Source organism: Rhodofomes roseus (assembly GCF_022264815.1).
Source record: "Rhodofomes roseus strain CIRM-BRFM 1785 chromosome Unknown C8Q71scaffold_7, whole genome shotgun sequence".
Classification (NCBI taxonomy): domain Eukaryota; kingdom Fungi; phylum Basidiomycota; class Agaricomycetes; order Polyporales; family Fomitopsidaceae; genus Rhodofomes; species Rhodofomes roseus.
Genome location: NW_025952963.1, coordinates 648,507 through 663,049, shown reverse-complemented (window position 1 = coordinate 663,049; position 14,543 = coordinate 648,507). Strand labels below are relative to the sequence as shown.

The following is a 14,543-nucleotide window of genomic DNA, read 5'->3' as shown; positions in this document are numbered from 1 at the left end:
CGGTCTCATCCACAGCTTGTACCACAACCATGCCGCCGTCGTCGTCTCCCGCTCTGCCGTTGAACGTCAGCGCATCCGGCGCACCGTCCAAGTCGCCTGCCCCGGCGTCTGCCGCTGCCGCCGTCTCCTCCGCGAAGGCGACAACCACGTCCGATATCTCGAGTCCCCACGAGCTGACCGCGTTTGTAAGGATGTTCGCAAGCACTCTGACATATTCAGTCAGATAAAGTGGCTTCTCTTAGGTGGAAACGCTTCTGGAACAGCTTGACGCCAAATTCGACGATATGTCTTCTCAGATTCTCGACCGAAGTATGTCGTATCGCTCCAAACCTCCGTTGCTGCAGGTGACCTCACGCTTGATCCCCCCAGTGATGCAGATGTCGACTAGGGTGGATGCCCTAGAGGCCGCAATTCAGGATATCATTAACGGGGATACGGCACCTGGCCCGCCAAGCATGCCCCAATCGCCCGCTCTGGCGCAGAGACGAAGTGGCGGTGTTTAATTGCCTCCAGCGCAGCGCTCATTGACGCCAGTGGCGCCGCTTGAGGGTTTTCTTCCGAGTGACCCATATGCACTGTACGTACTCTTCTTCGCGCCGGGAACTTATACTCATATGGTCAGAGTTTACCATTGATTCGTCGCGGGCTGTCCTGCTATCGGTCGGTCAGCAGTGTATTCTCGGTCTAAGCGCAATGTCATACTCAGACACGTGTATTGATAGTCTTTCAGATTCTTCATGTGTCATGCCTGCCCCCGTTGCAAGCTCGCCACGAAACGTACGCAGAGTACGTTTACCCTCGCCGAGGGTGGGATGTACCAGCTACAATTCGACCCCGCGAACACTAGTGGCCACGACGTGGCCTTGAGGCGAGGGTCATCAGCTACGCGGCAATTATACGGTGCCTGAAGTGTATGTCGATATTTTTGCCTGGTGCATACTGGGGTCGAGCTGCCGGTCGAGGAGAAAGCCCGTCAAGCATTATGTCATTCCTCAGGGCAAGTTCGGGAGTTGGTCCGAACACGCGGGCAGGGAGATCCCCAAGCGGTTGGACTTCTCGAACGAAGCTGAGTGGTGATTCCACCCGATTGCTGCGAGTCCGCTTCAAGGGCAAAGGCTACCGTACACCGATCGGCGATCGGTCGGTTAAGACTACGCCTCAGAGGATCCTCAACACAAGCGTTTTGCTTGAACGATCATCCTCCTCGAGTCGGACGGCTGAGATTACACCAGCCATCTATCTTGCGCGTCCACAAAACCTCGATATTATTTCATCCACACCAGACGGTAATGTGATAGATCACAAGAACAATTGCATGCGAGTACTGAATGGAGCGACACTGTACATCTCGAACCGGGGTAAAATCGGACCAACTCAATCTAGTCCTAGCGATTTTGTCGCTGGGGGCGGGGATAGCACCCGCCTCGCAGGCTGCGCGGGCGAGGGTGCACCACCGAACATGGCCGACAACATGTCTCCCAGAGGGTTGGCGGCCTGCGTCCTCGGAGGGGGGATGGAGAAGTAGAGCTCCGCCAGCTCAATCAATGCCTGTTTGACGGCGTGTAAGGAAGGTCAGACATGCACTACGGCGCGTAGGGGAAAATAGAAAGCGGCCGCTCGGAGCGACGCACACACACTGGGGAGGGTGATAAGCGACAACGTATTGCCCTCCCCAGGCCTCGCGTAGAGAAATAACGGAGAACGGTACAAAAAAAGCAGAGTGCTCCGACAGATCTCACCTTGCGAATTTCCTTGGTAGCCATGAGCCCGCCCTTGCTCTGATACGTCCCACAGAGCCGCACCCAAGCCTCGCGCATCGCTTTGTTCTGTGCGCCTTGAGCGCGTTGGCACGTCCGCACGGCGAGTTGGGCGAAATTCAATACAGAATCTGTCGTGAAAATTATCTCGTCTGTCTGAGCCTCCTTGCTATTCCCGATCGGTATTGGTGCTGATTGGAGCGTAGACACTAGTTCAGGTCGCTTGGACGTAATCTGGGACACGAAGTGCGCGATGAACGTCCGTGCTGCGAGGATGTTGCCATTGAGAAGATAGCTAATCATGGTTTGGTGAGGGCAAGTGGACGGAGCGCGCGCGTATTTGTCAACAGTGTACTTCGTGCAATGACGCAAGGCACTTACGGTATAGCCCCTCGCAAGGCGAACGTGCCCGCAGTTCCCCCCACAGCTTCCCACTCAACGAACATCTCTGCGAGGAGGCGAGCGCTATCGCGTTGTCCTGAGGCAAGGAAGTGCGGCTCCGCTAGGTCAAAGGAGCCCTCTGCAGTATGATGACAGTCTCGTTAGGATCCAGTGGTGATTGTCGAACATTGCACCGACCCTTGTAGAGCAATTCACCGATGTAGTGGTGAAGACTGGCATCGCCAGCTGGACACGGGCCATGTTTCGCTGACCACCTTCACCCAACACTCTTGGCTTAGGACTTTGGAAGGTAGTGTAGCATCGCACGACTCACGCAACAGCCTTGTCGATGATGGTCTTCCTCCAAGTGCCAGATGGGCCAGTCAACGCGATGAGCTGTGTGATACGACCTGACCGATAGATCCCATGACGTATTGAGATGCGCATTCGCGTAGAGAGGACCGACCTGTACTCGCCTCGACTTTCGTCGTTGACAACCTCGCCCTTACTATTATACACATCCAGCATGAACGACGCCAGATCTGTCCCACTTCCCTGCTGATCCGCCTTCAGCAGCTCGCGCGCAGATTGGAATAAGACGTCGATCGCTGTATCGAATTGGCCCGACTTGTTGTACCTGGACGCGAACGTTCGCGCTTTTTGGTGGGCTTCATACGCTTGTCCAGCTGTAATGAGAGGTAGAATGGCATTGAGGGCACGAGATGAGGGCTGGCTAGTCATCGACGCCATGGCTAGTAGTCAAAGATTTCGGTGTGTGAGGTGAAGCTTTGAAGTCGGACGAAGGGCATTTGACGACCCTACGTACCAGGCACTGATCGGACTTCCGAATATGGTAGTTACGTGGCTGTAGTAGCTACTTACTAGCCTAATACTAGCCTTCTGAATCGCTTAGACTCCTGTACGCCACCATGATCCCTACCTCCGCAGGGATCTATCTTCGTAGCTCATAGTGCTAGGAAGGTATGTATACCATATTTTCACAACGTCATTGATCTCTCCATAGATGCATCGACGTCAATAGTACCCTCTACGGGAGTCCTGGATTGACTGACGGGACTGTAGGTGTCGCCGTAGCAATCCTCGCGAACGTCGCTTTTGTCGAAATTTCGTTCGTCAGAAGTCCTGTAATATCAGCTAAGCTCTGGACTCAGACTCATATACTCCGCCTGGACGTATGCGCAGGACTGGTACCAAGCGATGCCTATATGCACTAGTTGCACCCACCCCACGCCGTATCTATATACGGTGTATGAATCCGCATACAACCTGCGTCTGGAACAATGCGTAAGTCAGTCAGAGATTGCCGCAGACTGTATGGCCAGTGATGCGCATGCTACTGACAATTTGACACCCAGACGGCATGTCATGCATTCGCGGACCCTTACGTTGAGCATGACGCGCTCACGCTCCTACTGGACCTGATCCTCCTCAAACGAGACGTGTATCGTCATTTGCTGTTCAATCGAGGTCGTGGAGCACGCAGGGTAGGAAGGTCTGGGACTGCTCTCGAGGCAGACGCTCCGTCACAGCGAGGACTGGCCTCTCCCGGAAAGCCGCCAAACTACCCTGGAGCCTGGGAACATGCCAGGGAGAGGGTGCGTTCATAGGAAGGGTTGATCAGGGCATTGACCAGATGTGGCTGGTATGAGCAGGCACGATGGTATATGATTGTACGACTCGGTGTGGCACTCATCGTCCTGGATGCATGTACGTCGTCCTCCACTGTGATCAGTGATTGCGCTGAGATTGTTGCACAGTCATACGGTGGACACATCTTAGTGCGCATATGCGTGATACGACTATAGACCACAAAGCAGCTGATAGGCCCAAGTAGACTCTCGTATCGGTGCTCCGGAAGACATCTTGAATTCGAACACCGAGGTCGTGGCCGGCTTTGTCCGCATATTCGTCGGATGCTTTGTAGGTCAATGACACGCGTTTGCATCGATGACAGACGAAGCTGACCGGGGCCGTCGTTCCCTGGGCCACAGAAACGGCCGCGTTTCATGCGGGTATCATCATCGCCTCTTATGTCGTTCTCCAATGTGTAGCCTGCCTTCGACCATCTGCGCTGTTTGCGGCCGATTTGTCACAGGTTTCTGGCATCCGCAAAGAGTTCAGGTCCGACTTCTTCGCACACATGTATTCGGTCCCGATGCTCAATTCCAGTTGCAGATACTCGCATATACCCCTCACACTTCTATATTCGTCATTGACAAAACTATTCCTACTATTCCTGCTGACGATATGGCGACCTGGGCCAGTGGAGCAAGGCACACCTCCCATATCTACAAGCTCGCATCCAATAGTGGCTCAAGCCCTTAGCCTTCTCGACGAAGATCGCCTGGATCGCGAATGGATCGTGAGAAACGTCCTCGGAGGCATGTCTGCAGGCTTCGGGCTTCGAGGTAATGTTGTCCCGGTCATATACACGTCCACATGCGCTCAATGCTGCCGAAGTCGTTCTGGATTGTCATCCCATTCTCACAACATGCATCATTCTCGCGGGATGGGCTGTCAAGACTCTGGTTGCAGGAATGATCAGTCCTTGGGTGGGGATCGGCTTCGGTGCTTATGAGACGGCCAGCGAGATGTGGCTAGCGTATAGCATTCCATGACTACACTACACCACATGCAAGCAACCGGACAGCGATAGCAAGGGCCTGTCTACCGTGTTCGAATGCAAAGGGACAAGGGCACTGCCATTCGAGCCCAATGATATGATTGTGTGGCACACGCCGCGACCCTGAGGATTGTTCACCCTTTCAAGCCCTGTCAGAGGATGAAAGGGATAATAGCTTTTCTATTCCGTGGGTAGGCTTCTCCGAATTCGCGCTTGTACCCTTTATGCTTCTTGATTGCCCACTTCGACATGGTGATGGCGCTGACGACCACAAACAGCCAGGCTGAAGACAGAAGTATAAAGTAAGTTCAGTCGCTCGAGTTCTGATCAGTGTGTACTGACCCGCATAGCTGCCGGTCATGATAGCGATGGCCACCCATGACAAGATCTCAAAGAAGTAGTTCGGAAAAGAGACAAGGGAGAAACCGTAACCGTACGGTATCGCTCGCTTCTTGCTTCCCTCTGGCCGCAGGGAACGTAGGGTGAGGTGCGCAGAAAGGTTTGACAGCTCCGCGAACTGTGGGGTTTATGAGATCGGGATCATACTCAACGCAAGCAACGGTCTTACCGCCCACAGAGCTACGCTGCCCAGCAAAAACTTCGGCTTCTCGCGAGCGGTACCAATGATATATGGCGAGTAGGCGCTGTATGCTGGGCTGTAGACGACGGTGGCGAGGAGCGCGCCGCTCAAGAGCCAGTAGTGCGCGGAACTGGTGATTGATGGGGAATGGTCAATCCCTGTGTGCTAGCATCTGATTGCTGGCACTCACTTCCTAAATATGTTCCTGAACGGCATAGTGCCGTGCGAGAAGCGGTGAACGAATGCGGTTTCCCACTCGCGCTTGACGAAGTGAAGCATGACCATCACATAGACCATCCTAGATCGACATAAGCTAAGGAGACGTGCGGCAGAACGAGATTCTCACTCTTGAAGCCTGCTGTGCGGCACAGGGGGGCCGCCATATATAGCCGGATAATGGAAGAAGAGGGGATGGATGAACAGCGGGCCTGCCTGTTGGTCAATTGTGAGGACAGAACGAAACGAGGCAACTATGCGACGCACGTATTCGATGAGGTAAACCGTCCGCCATCCTAACTGAGGCCCGAGGTCTTTGACGGCGAGTTCATCCCCGTCCTGGATCCCTGCGTCCTCAAGCGAGCTCTCGTCTGCAAGCGCCTTCTTCTCTCCCTTCAGAGAGAGCTTCTGTCGCGAGGTGTAGAACTACAGACGACATAAGGCATGCACGGTTATGTACGCGTTGAGCTACTTACCTTGGGGAATTTAGCAGCGATAGCCGACTTGACTTCTGCAACCGTCACATCTCCGAGCGTTTTGTTGTCGAAATCGAGCGTCACGGGCAGCTCTCGAGCAAGCGGTGAACGCCCCGCCGCAGACACGGTTAAGCTCACCATGTTGGTTCAACGGAGTCCCACTTGCCTACAGCACGACGACTCGGAGCGAAGGCGGTCAGCGCCCAGACCCGGTCGCGCGTGGTTAGCGCTGGAAAGCGCGGTCACGACCACGTGACCTTGACACTAACTGGAATCTCAGCCACCCTCATTGTCTGCCATGTTACTACTGCATCTGTGCATTAATTTGCAGGAATGCTCCCATTGTTCTTGTGGTGTACAGACTGTGCTACAGAATCTGAAGAATACTCTGTGTCATTTGTTGTCATCTCACAGGCCTGGCAGTTGAGATCCCAGGCTGATACAGACTTGTGGTGGCATTTCACTTAAGTAAGTCCAATGCTCTTGCACTGACAAAGTCTTTGGGCTCTCAGTAAACTGTAGTATACTTGAAACACTTGAAACAGCAATAGGTGATTGTTGCAAGATGGAAGAGGACTGAACACAGAGATATACATTGATTGTCAGGCAGACTGGTTGAAATTGAATATTACAGGCTCATAGTTGCACAAGTTGTCAACCCATTGTTTAGGAAGCATCATATGGGTGTGATACATAAAATAGAGTATTAGCACTGTCTTGGAGTATAAGAATAGGAAGAGTATAACTCAGGAAAGAGAGGTTTCAAATGTTGTTCAACCCAGGCTTTCATGTGTACCTCTGAGTACATGATGACTATGAGTACAAATTGCTGTGCATTGACAGGATGCTATGTGCTACATGCTGATATGTTGTGAGTAAATTAGATTTTCAGCATGTAGCGCATAGCATTCTGTCAATGCACAGCAATTTGAACTCATAGTCATCATGTACTCAGAAGTACACATGAAAGGGTTGAACAACATCTGTAACCTCTGATTCCTGAGTTATATAGTCTTCCTATTCCTATACTTCAAGACAGTCCTGACACTCTACTTCATGCATCACAATTATCTGAAACTTCTCCATAATAGTCAGAAACCAGTCTGCAGTCTTGTGAGCATAATCAGTATGTTGTTTCAAAGCTTTTTTCATTCGTGGACCCTTAGCTCAGCGGCAGAGCGTCTGATTCCAGGAGCGAGGCTTCCAGAAGGTCGTCCGTTCAATCCGGGCAGGGTTCAATGCCCTAAAGTTTTGTCAGAACATCGTCTTTGTCTCGCACTGTGCGCCAAGGGGCATCTATGTACTCCGGGTGTTTCTTTACGTCCCTGGTCTCGTTTTAACTGTTGACGAGTATCAATCTAGGCACTTGCGAATCCTGTCCACAAAGACGTGGTAGGATACCTCTGGCAAGCTGAGCAAGCAGCAGCGGTAACCTCTGTCTTCTTGGATACAGGAGCACAGTTCTGCTTTTGGAATGTTATCCGATTAGGCAAGTGTCGTTTTGATGGGCGCTGATGCTCCATCCTTCCGCATGTCTGTACGTTCAGTGCTCGATTGCTCACAAGCACCAACGGGAAGTACATTGCGACTCCGAGAGAGACGAGTCCTGTGCAATTTTACCAATAGACAGCCCTCTAGTCTTCCAGTGCAACTGAGCGTCGTCAATGCCGTTGGCAGCGTTCCGCTGACCGATTAGGCAAGTGCTTCGGTAGGCGCCGTGGCTCTACTGCCAGTGAGTCGTGGTACGTACGTACGGTTCACCCAAGGTACTACACCGCGGGCAAAGCAGGGTTTTCGGGACTCGAAGATGCTAGTGTGCCCGCAGCGGTACTACATACGCTACTCACACACACATGCTATATGCGGTATTCTTACGTGCGAGACACGGGTGGCATTGAAACGGTGAAGACTCTTGAAGAGGCCGCCCTGGATACCCCCGGAATATGACATTGATTACACCTGTCATACATTTGTACTGCATGTGACACCAGCTTGGATGCTTGGGATTGTAGTATGTCTTCACAAGCTGTCATGTGCCACAAAATGGTGGTAGAAGACAACATATGCGGGACAAAAGGGAGGATCCCAGATGACAAATGCAACGAATGCGACGTGAACACTACGCACAGATAAAGCTATCCGGGCTGGTCTGATTCCCTCCGTTATATTGAAGCATCTGCGGGTACTACCGACATAGATCAGTACAAGCGATAAGCTTGTATGCACAGATACTCACTTTACATATGGGCCGCACAAAACCAATACCGCTGTTTGCTGTGTTGTTGTTGTAATACACACCTTTCAGCGTCGTCGGGGCGATGTTTTCCTCGACCCACTGTACAATCGCAGCCAGAATGTTGTATTCTGGGGCGTAAGACATCGGCGGCATGCCGCTCGACGCCTGCTCAACGCTTCCAAATGCGTTGGCACCATACCCGTTCTACATAGGTCAGTCAGCTCGTCGATAAAATGTGCCCCCAGTACTCACTTTGCTGAAAAAGCGAAGCACCATGAGCAGAAGACCGGGACTGAAATGTATCAAACTCACCAATGGTTCATACCCGGAATGGTATACAGGCGATAAAAGTCATCAATCTCCATGTCGGTATTGGAGGTCATGAACGCATGAACGCTTTCATAGTAGTGGATCGAATTGCCTGGACTGATCAATTGATCGGCCCAGCCAACGTACTGCATGAGTTTGCCGTTCCTGCCCGACCCCGCGAACGCGGTAAGGTTGGGGCTGATTGCCTGTCTTGTTGCTCAGCACGCGCACCACAAAAGGAGACTTGGACATCACGTACGTTTGCTTGCCCGGGGTTAATTTCTTCGGCAAGCGCGATTAAGGACGGGTCATACTGATCAATCGTCCACGTCGAGTCACTAGCAGGGACTGTAAGCGTGTGCGAGGGCAGGCAAGAGACGTGACCGCACTTCAGCACAAAGTATCGGAACCAGTCAAGTGCAATGGACAGCGTTGTATTGCCCACAAGTCCATCCGGGAACGCTTCCTCTCCGCCTGGATAGTACGGCCCAAAAATCCATGTCTGATTGGCCTCGTAGTAGTCCGAATAGATGTTGTGGAGAGCATCTATCTGCGGTAGCGTAAGGCATGTTGCCATGTCCTGACCTGGTCGACAGGTCAGGGTCTCCGGCCGGAAGCTGAAGACATCGTACACTATGAGTATCGGGGCGCGCATCATGATTTCGGCGACTCACTTGCAAATCCTAGGATCGCTGATGATGCCGTCGACTAACTATAGATTGAGCCCATGAGCCTCAATGCGAGAGTACACAGGAAATTACTATGTGACACTTACGCCATCAAGTGCATCGCATTGCCTGAGAACCTCAGGGTGAATGACATTTGACCACGTAGATGCATTGATAAATGATGGTGATTCGGCAGGGAGGACATTCAGACTCATCCGAATTCCCCAATCTTGCAAGTGTGTCTGCCAGTTCGCTGGCGACCCGACGACCTATGCCAATCGATCTACGTTAGCAGCCAGTCCGATATCGTCCGATGATCGAACTCACAACACCATCAAAATCATCGGGGAATGACTGAACTTCTTTGAGACTATAACACATCAGGCTTAATGTATCTGGTTCCTGTCAACTACGCACCCTTGCCGACCGCCTACGATATCATAGGTTAGAGTAGATCTCCAATAATCCTGCTAGTTTACCTGTCGAACATCCGATGTAGTATGACTTGTTGATCTCCTGTCCGTAGTATCGACGTACGATTTCTTTTCCGGCGACGATACTGAGGTGTAAGGCGCGCCATGCCCAGTCGATGATCGCATTCTGTCAATATGTCAAGTAATGACTGATTAGATCACGTCGAAACGCTGCGGAGGCGGAGGACCGACATCATCGTCAAGGGCCCACGAGCCACTGCCTTCAGTCGAGAGATGCCCGGTATCCGTCGATACTCCCGCAACTAAATTCTGGACGTGAGCCACACTTTCGAGGGAATGAGCACATCAAAAAACATACAGCCTTGTGCGACGGCAAGGAGCCCCAGCTCCGCAACGTTCACTGTGATGAAATGAGTCTCAGAGACTGTCAGTCTACGAGGGAGGCTAAACTCACCTCCACCGGCGAAACCTCCGTCGCCCACCGTCAGGAAGCGACCCGTCCAATTATCTGGAAGCCAGACTTCTGTAGAGCACGTAGAGTTCGCGGTCGCGTTTGTTGTGACCAACAACTCCACACGACAGAATGCGGGCAAGTCCGCTACATTGATGCTCGACATGTTTGTCGTAATATTGACAGGCGCGTCAACCTCATAGTAGCTGGTGTTGACAAGACTAACGCCAGGTACGTTTTGAAGCGAGAACGACCCGCATTGAGCCTCCCAGGCGAAGGCCACAGGTAGACGAGCCAATGAAGCGAAGAGCACTCCGCATGCGGCGACGACAAAACTGCACATGCCGGGATGTGAACGACGGTGAGCACGACGGCCGTAGGTAGCGACGCACCCTACTTATTTCGTCGGGTTCTCCTTCCCTCATTTCACTAGACCGTCCTGTCCATCACCTGATGATTCTTGAACAAATGGCCACTAGTCTGCGTCACGGCGGCCGCCGCTATACGATGTAGACCGATGCATCTGTACACGCTTATCCCAGTGCGGGTGTACTTAACGGCAACATCCACGTCCGATTCTCGGTCAGTCTCAAACAGGTTCGCAGTTCAAGTTGTAGGTCCTACACGCTGCTACCTACCACCCGTAATGTCGCGTCGGCGTCGAGATCGAGACATTCTGACGATAGCGATGATGGAGTACGGAAGTTCGGACGCGCGCTCACTAGTCGAAAGTCAGGGAGAAAGACACTGTTGGCAGTGGACAAAGACCCGACAGTGCCCCCAGGTACCTGCGCGGCCCGCGGCCATCATAACACCCTCGGGATTGCCGGTTCGTTAAGGTTCGTTAGCACCGCGGGTCCGGCTTTCGGGAGGATTGCCGTGTGGAGCTGACCTAGCGGCGACTTGATGATCCCGACGAGCTGTGATCACAGCGATGAGAGGAAGAATGGTAGCCAGCGCCCCTACGTGGCTTCGGCTCAGAGCAGTGTATGTATGTAGCAAGCTAATTCACCGCAGTCATAATAATTTATATTACTAGAACTATATGTACGAATTAGTCAGACCCCCAGAAATCCGTGCAGCGAGCGTGAAGTTCAGTTCGAGTCCTTGCAAGTATACGAGTTAGGGTCCATCTCGTCGTCGCCAGTATAATGGAGGGATTTCGGGTACTAGAAGATATGTGAGTAATGACCCGGTTAACCAGACACGCGAACGTACTTGGCATAGCGGACGGATTGCGTCGATGCCATGCGCTACGTCGTTGTCCTTGTAGTGCACGGCAGTCAGGTTGGAGGGAGCGACCCCCTGTTCGACCCATTGGACCATGGCAGCGAGTACATCGTACTCCGGCTCATGATTCAGAGGCGGCATGCTCTGGGATGCCTGCTGCACACCACCGAACGCGTTTGCGCCGTCGCCGCCCTGTCCACGCGGTCAGCCATATGGACGGATCGTCTCAGCAATTGAGAAGATCTTACATAACTGGAGAGAGGAAGGACGTAAGATGAGGCCCACATGCACCCATAACCAAACATGCTCACCAGTGCTCCATTCCGGGGACGGTGAACAACCGATAGAAGTCATCAATGTTGACCTGCATGTGATCGCCTGTGAAGTTCTTCACGCTCTCGTAGTAGCGAATGCTTGCGCCGGGGCTGATGATCTGGTCTGCCCATCCGACATAGTGGAGCAGCTTCCCGTTGTGACTCGACCCGGCGAATGCACTCAAGTCGGTGTCGACAGCCTAGAAATCCGTTAAACAGAGCACGCAAGGATAGGACAGGAATACACACGTCCGATTGTCCAGGATCGATGGCGTCACCGACCGCAATCAGAGACGAGTTGTAATCGCCAAGCGGCCATGTGGTGTCGCTGCAGTGGGTGCCAGTGTGAGCGATAAACAGTGATCGACGTCCGCGTGGGATACCTACTTCAAGAGCATGTAGCGGAACCAGCTTTGAGACACCGCAGAGACCTTCTCCACGTAGCTCGTGCTGTAGCCGACTTCGCCGCCTGGGTAGTATGAGCTAAATACCCAATCGTCATTGACGATGTAGTCAGAGTAGATCTTCTCGAGCGTTTCGACCTGAGTGCTGCTCAGACACGTTGACGCATCCTGGCCGGACTGGCACAGGAGTGCAGACGCGTTGAAACTTTTCATGGAACGGTAAGTCGCTGCTATATGTGAGAGCCGTCATGCTTACTTGCAAAGCTTAGGATCGTTGATAATGCCATCCGAGAGCTGCGTAGCCCATTGAGACCCAGTCCGAATGTTACGCGTGACTGGCTTACCCCATCGATAGCATCACACTGTTTCAGCACTTCCTTGTGAATGACGTCCGTCCACGCAGTGGAGTTGATGTAACGATCGGAAGTGCTCGGTTGTACGAGACCATTGAGATGCCCAGCCCACATCCGTAAGTGAGAATGCCAAGCTGCCGGAGAGCCAATGACCTGTTGAATACAGGCATGAGCCGGCGACGACGGCCAACTCGGGGTAGGATACTCTTACCAGGCCGTCAAAGTCGTCTGGGAAGGCCTGCATCTCCTTGAACCTGTGCTGTGTTGGCATCATGCTGACTCAGAGCGGATGAATGTGGACGTACCCAGATCGACCACCTACGAATATTGCATGAGGTTAGTAGAGAAGGGACCCCACAGGAAGCGCACATACCTTGAGAACACCCCATGTAGTACGAGTGTTTTTGTGCCGACCCGTAATATTGCTTCACGATTTCCTTGCCGACGACAACGCTGAGGTGCATGGCTCGCCATCCCCAGTCGACGATAGTATTCTGCTCAGACTGTCAGACAATGGACAATCACCATGATATGGTTCTCACGTCATCGCTCGGCCCGGCCCATGTAGCACTGGTCAACTTCGATGTGTGCCCTTGGTCCGTGGACACTCCAGCATCTGTGGGGTTCGCAGTCAATTAGCATGAGTGACGTGCAGAGTAGAGAGATTGGCGTACAACTCTGGTTGACAGCGATATAACCCAATTCCCCCACGTTGACTGTTGACGACGCCGAGAATTAGTCCGAACACTGACGCAGGGTTACGATAAGCGGACTCACTGCCTCCTGCAAAGCCGCCATTGCCCAGAGCCAGGAACCTCCCGTTCCACGTACTGGGCAGCCAGACTTCTGTATTGCAAGTGGAGTTCGCTGTCGAGTTGGTCGTGATGGTGAGTTCGATGCGGCAAAAACCCGGAAGCTCGGTCGTATCAATGCTCGACATGCTAGTCGACATATTGATCTTCGAGCCATCAGCGTGATACTTGGTGCTTGTGATGCTGGCATGAGTAACGTTCTGTAAACTGAAAGAAGTGCATTTCGATTCGAATGAGGAAGAGGAGTCTGTGCTCTGGGCGTCCGCAAGGACACCGCTTAAGTGAAGGGAAGCAGAAAGGAGAGCCAGAAGGCTGGAGAAAGCGAAAGTGAAGTTGATCATGGAAAACGAGTGAGCACACCACGTAGGCGTTGCGGATACCCAGAATCTCGCTCACCCACTTTATAGGGATATGCCTGGCCTCAATCCGCCGATGATGACGCCGCTTGTGTAGATCGTTAATCCGCGACATAGCCTGTCAATTGGCCGATGCATCTGATCCCTACTTGTAACACCAGAAATGTTGCGACCAGGTTGCGACTCGGCGGTCATAGCGCCGGCCTCAGCCTGCAGGCGGTCCGACTCGGAGGCTCACTGGGCCCAAGTGGCGGCCGTCGGCGCAATGGAATCTCTCTGTATAGCAACGGCGGCGAAAGTCATGCCCCATCGCTCGTCATATGTGATACGCGCACTGGCCGAGCGAGGTTCGGGATCCAGTACTGCATTCAGAGTGCTCGAACATACCATAGTCTACCATGGGATGCTGCGGTCCGCGTTCGTGACCCCGGAAGTTGATCAGCGAGCACTAGTACTGCTCATGCAGGGCCGTCGTTTGTGTCTCATGGTGGCGCGCGGCGCACTTGCTGGCAGTACTTGGCGGCGGAGGGTGGCGGTGATCGAGAATGCAGTACACGGGCGCCTAGTCTGGTCGCCCTCATCAATGACAATATTTCCTTTCTTGTCAGATCGAAGCTCAGGCAAGAAATCCTGCGACGCGACGGTCAAGTAAATATGCAACTGCAAATCCGAACTGTATCTCTGCAGATCTCTGCCTCTCAGACTCCGAGTCTCGACGAGATCAATTGATACCAGATCGACACCTGTCAGTGTCGTAGATAAATTCAGTACTAGTTTCATTGGTCACCTAAGTACTACCGACAGCGATAGCTCCCAGCCGCCGTCAAAGACAAAATCGCTGGCAGAGCCGCCGCCGTAGTCCCGAGTTCAGTCATATTGAGTACCAACCCAGTGAGCATTGACACGTCTTCAAGGAGGCCGC

The 14,543-nt window shown here is 52.8% G+C and overlaps 6 protein-coding genes and 1 non-coding gene across 7 annotated transcripts; 3 read left to right on the top strand and 4 right to left on the bottom strand.

Annotated features, from left to right (window-relative positions):
- Positions 1–29: 29 nt before the first annotated feature.
- Positions 30–503, top strand: C8Q71DRAFT_856390 (heat shock factor binding protein 1-domain-containing protein; the record flags this gene model as incomplete). The annotated part of the gene is made up of 3 exons (XM_047927296.1): positions 30–185; positions 243–309; positions 370–503. The coding sequence occupies 3 exons, from the start codon at positions 30–32 to the stop codon at positions 501–503; spliced, it is 357 nt and encodes a 118-aa protein (XP_047780355.1).
- Positions 504–1,203: 700 nt separating this feature from the next.
- On the bottom strand, positions 1,204–2,952 carry C8Q71DRAFT_751202 (uncharacterized protein). The gene is made up of 6 exons (XM_047923301.1): positions 2,615–2,952; positions 2,473–2,548; positions 2,337–2,413; positions 2,139–2,277; positions 1,740–2,052; positions 1,204–1,548 (listed from the first exon to the last, which is right to left on the bottom strand). The coding sequence occupies exons 1-6, from the start codon at positions 2,886–2,888 to the stop codon at positions 1,375–1,377; spliced, it is 1,053 nt and encodes a 350-aa protein (XP_047780354.1). The 5' UTR covers positions 2,889–2,952; the 3' UTR covers positions 1,204–1,374.
- Positions 2,953–3,065: 113 nt separating this feature from the next.
- On the top strand, positions 3,066–5,076 carry C8Q71DRAFT_530044 (Arv1-domain-containing protein). Its single transcript, XM_047919160.1, has 9 exons — positions 3,066–3,119; positions 3,311–3,443; positions 3,515–3,754; positions 3,812–3,866; positions 3,917–3,937; positions 3,991–4,083; positions 4,151–4,280; positions 4,335–4,567; positions 4,620–5,076. Exons 2-9 carry the CDS (start codon positions 3,357–3,359, stop codon positions 4,775–4,777), a joined length of 1,017 nt encoding a protein of 338 aa, XP_047780353.1. The 5' UTR covers positions 3,066–3,119; positions 3,311–3,356; the 3' UTR covers positions 4,778–5,076.
- On the bottom strand, positions 4,935–6,195 carry C8Q71DRAFT_705395 (3-oxo-5-alpha-steroid 4-dehydrogenase-domain-containing protein; the record flags this gene model as incomplete). The annotated part of the gene is made up of 7 exons (XM_047920443.1): positions 4,935–5,065; positions 5,125–5,299; positions 5,351–5,492; positions 5,553–5,660; positions 5,709–5,794; positions 5,846–6,004; positions 6,055–6,195. 7 exons carry the CDS (start codon positions 6,193–6,195, stop codon positions 4,935–4,937), a joined length of 942 nt encoding a protein of 313 aa, XP_047780352.1.
- Positions 6,196–7,210: 1,015 nt separating this feature from the next.
- Positions 7,211–7,292, top strand: C8Q71DRAFT_t55. The gene has a single exon. It is a non-coding gene; the product is annotated as a tRNA-Trp (tRNA).
- Positions 7,293–7,956: 664 nt separating this feature from the next.
- Positions 7,957–10,465, bottom strand: C8Q71DRAFT_529810 (feruloyl esterase-like protein). The gene is made up of 14 exons (XM_047919159.1): positions 10,156–10,465; positions 10,060–10,101; positions 9,933–10,003; positions 9,747–9,867; positions 9,685–9,697; positions 9,595–9,637; positions 9,375–9,536; positions 9,274–9,311; positions 8,989–9,216; positions 8,859–8,937; positions 8,603–8,805; positions 8,543–8,546; positions 8,291–8,494; positions 7,957–8,239 (listed from the first exon to the last, which is right to left on the bottom strand). Exons 1-14 carry the CDS (start codon positions 10,316–10,318, stop codon positions 8,174–8,176), a joined length of 1,437 nt encoding a protein of 478 aa, XP_047780351.1. The 5' UTR covers positions 10,319–10,465; the 3' UTR covers positions 7,957–8,173.
- Positions 10,466–11,073: 608 nt separating this feature from the next.
- On the bottom strand, positions 11,074–14,172 carry C8Q71DRAFT_751178 (feruloyl esterase-like protein). Its single transcript, XM_047923300.1, is given in 16 exon segments — positions 11,074–11,321; positions 11,371–11,574; positions 11,676–11,680; positions 11,695–11,896; positions 11,946–12,024; positions 12,084–12,305; positions 12,357–12,394; positions 12,445–12,606; positions 12,665–12,707; positions 12,759–12,771; positions 12,827–12,947; positions 12,996–13,069; positions 13,128–13,169; positions 13,231–13,577; positions 13,666–13,955; positions 14,009–14,172. 15 exon segments carry the CDS (start codon positions 13,734–13,736, stop codon positions 11,247–11,249), a joined length of 1,698 nt encoding a protein of 565 aa, XP_047780350.1. The 5' UTR covers positions 13,737–13,955; positions 14,009–14,172; the 3' UTR covers positions 11,074–11,246.
- Between the last annotated feature and the right edge of the window lie 371 nt (positions 14,173–14,543).

Coding starts and splice junctions, on each gene's coding strand:
- C8Q71DRAFT_751178 (XM_047923300.1), bottom strand. CDS start 13,736: ATGTCGCGGATTAACGATCTACACAAGCGGCGTCATCATCGGCGGATT. Junction 13,170..13,230: donor TGGCGGCTTTGCAGGAGGCA/GTGAGTCCGCTT, acceptor CGTCGTCAACAG/TCAACGTGGGGGAATTGGGT. Junction 12,395..12,444: donor AGTGTGATGCTATCGATGGG/GTAAGCCAGTCA, acceptor TGGGCTACGCAG/CTCTCGGATGGCATTATCAA.
- C8Q71DRAFT_529810 (XM_047919159.1), bottom strand. CDS start 10,318: ATGTCGAGCATCAATGTAGCGGACTTGCCCGCATTCTGTCGTGTGGAG. Junction 10,102..10,155: donor CGGAGGTTTCGCCGGTGGAG/GTGAGTTTAGCC, acceptor ATTTCATCACAG/TGAACGTTGCGGAGCTGGGG. Junction 9,537..9,594: donor CCGATGATTTTGATGGTGTT/GTGAGTTCGATC, acceptor CGATTGGCATAG/GTCGTCGGGTCGCCAGCGAA.
- C8Q71DRAFT_530044 (XM_047919160.1), top strand. CDS start 3,357: ATGCCTATATGCACTAGTTGCACCCACCCCACGCCGTATCTATATACG. Junction 3,444..3,514: donor ACCTGCGTCTGGAACAATGC/GTAAGTCAGTCA, acceptor TTTGACACCCAG/ACGGCATGTCATGCATTCGC. Junction 4,568..4,619: donor TGCAGGCTTCGGGCTTCGAG/GTAATGTTGTCC, acceptor ATGCTGCCGAAG/TCGTTCTGGATTGTCATCCC.
- C8Q71DRAFT_751202 (XM_047923301.1), bottom strand. CDS start 2,888: ATGGCGTCGATGACTAGCCAGCCCTCATCTCGTGCCCTCAATGCCATT. Junction 2,549..2,614: donor TGTCAACGACGAAAGTCGAG/GCGAGTACAGGT, acceptor TCTATCGGTCAG/GTCGTATCACACAGCTCATC. Junction 2,053..2,138: donor GCCTTGCGAGGGGCTATACC/GTAAGTGCCTTG, acceptor AACCATGATTAG/CTATCTTCTCAATGGCAACA.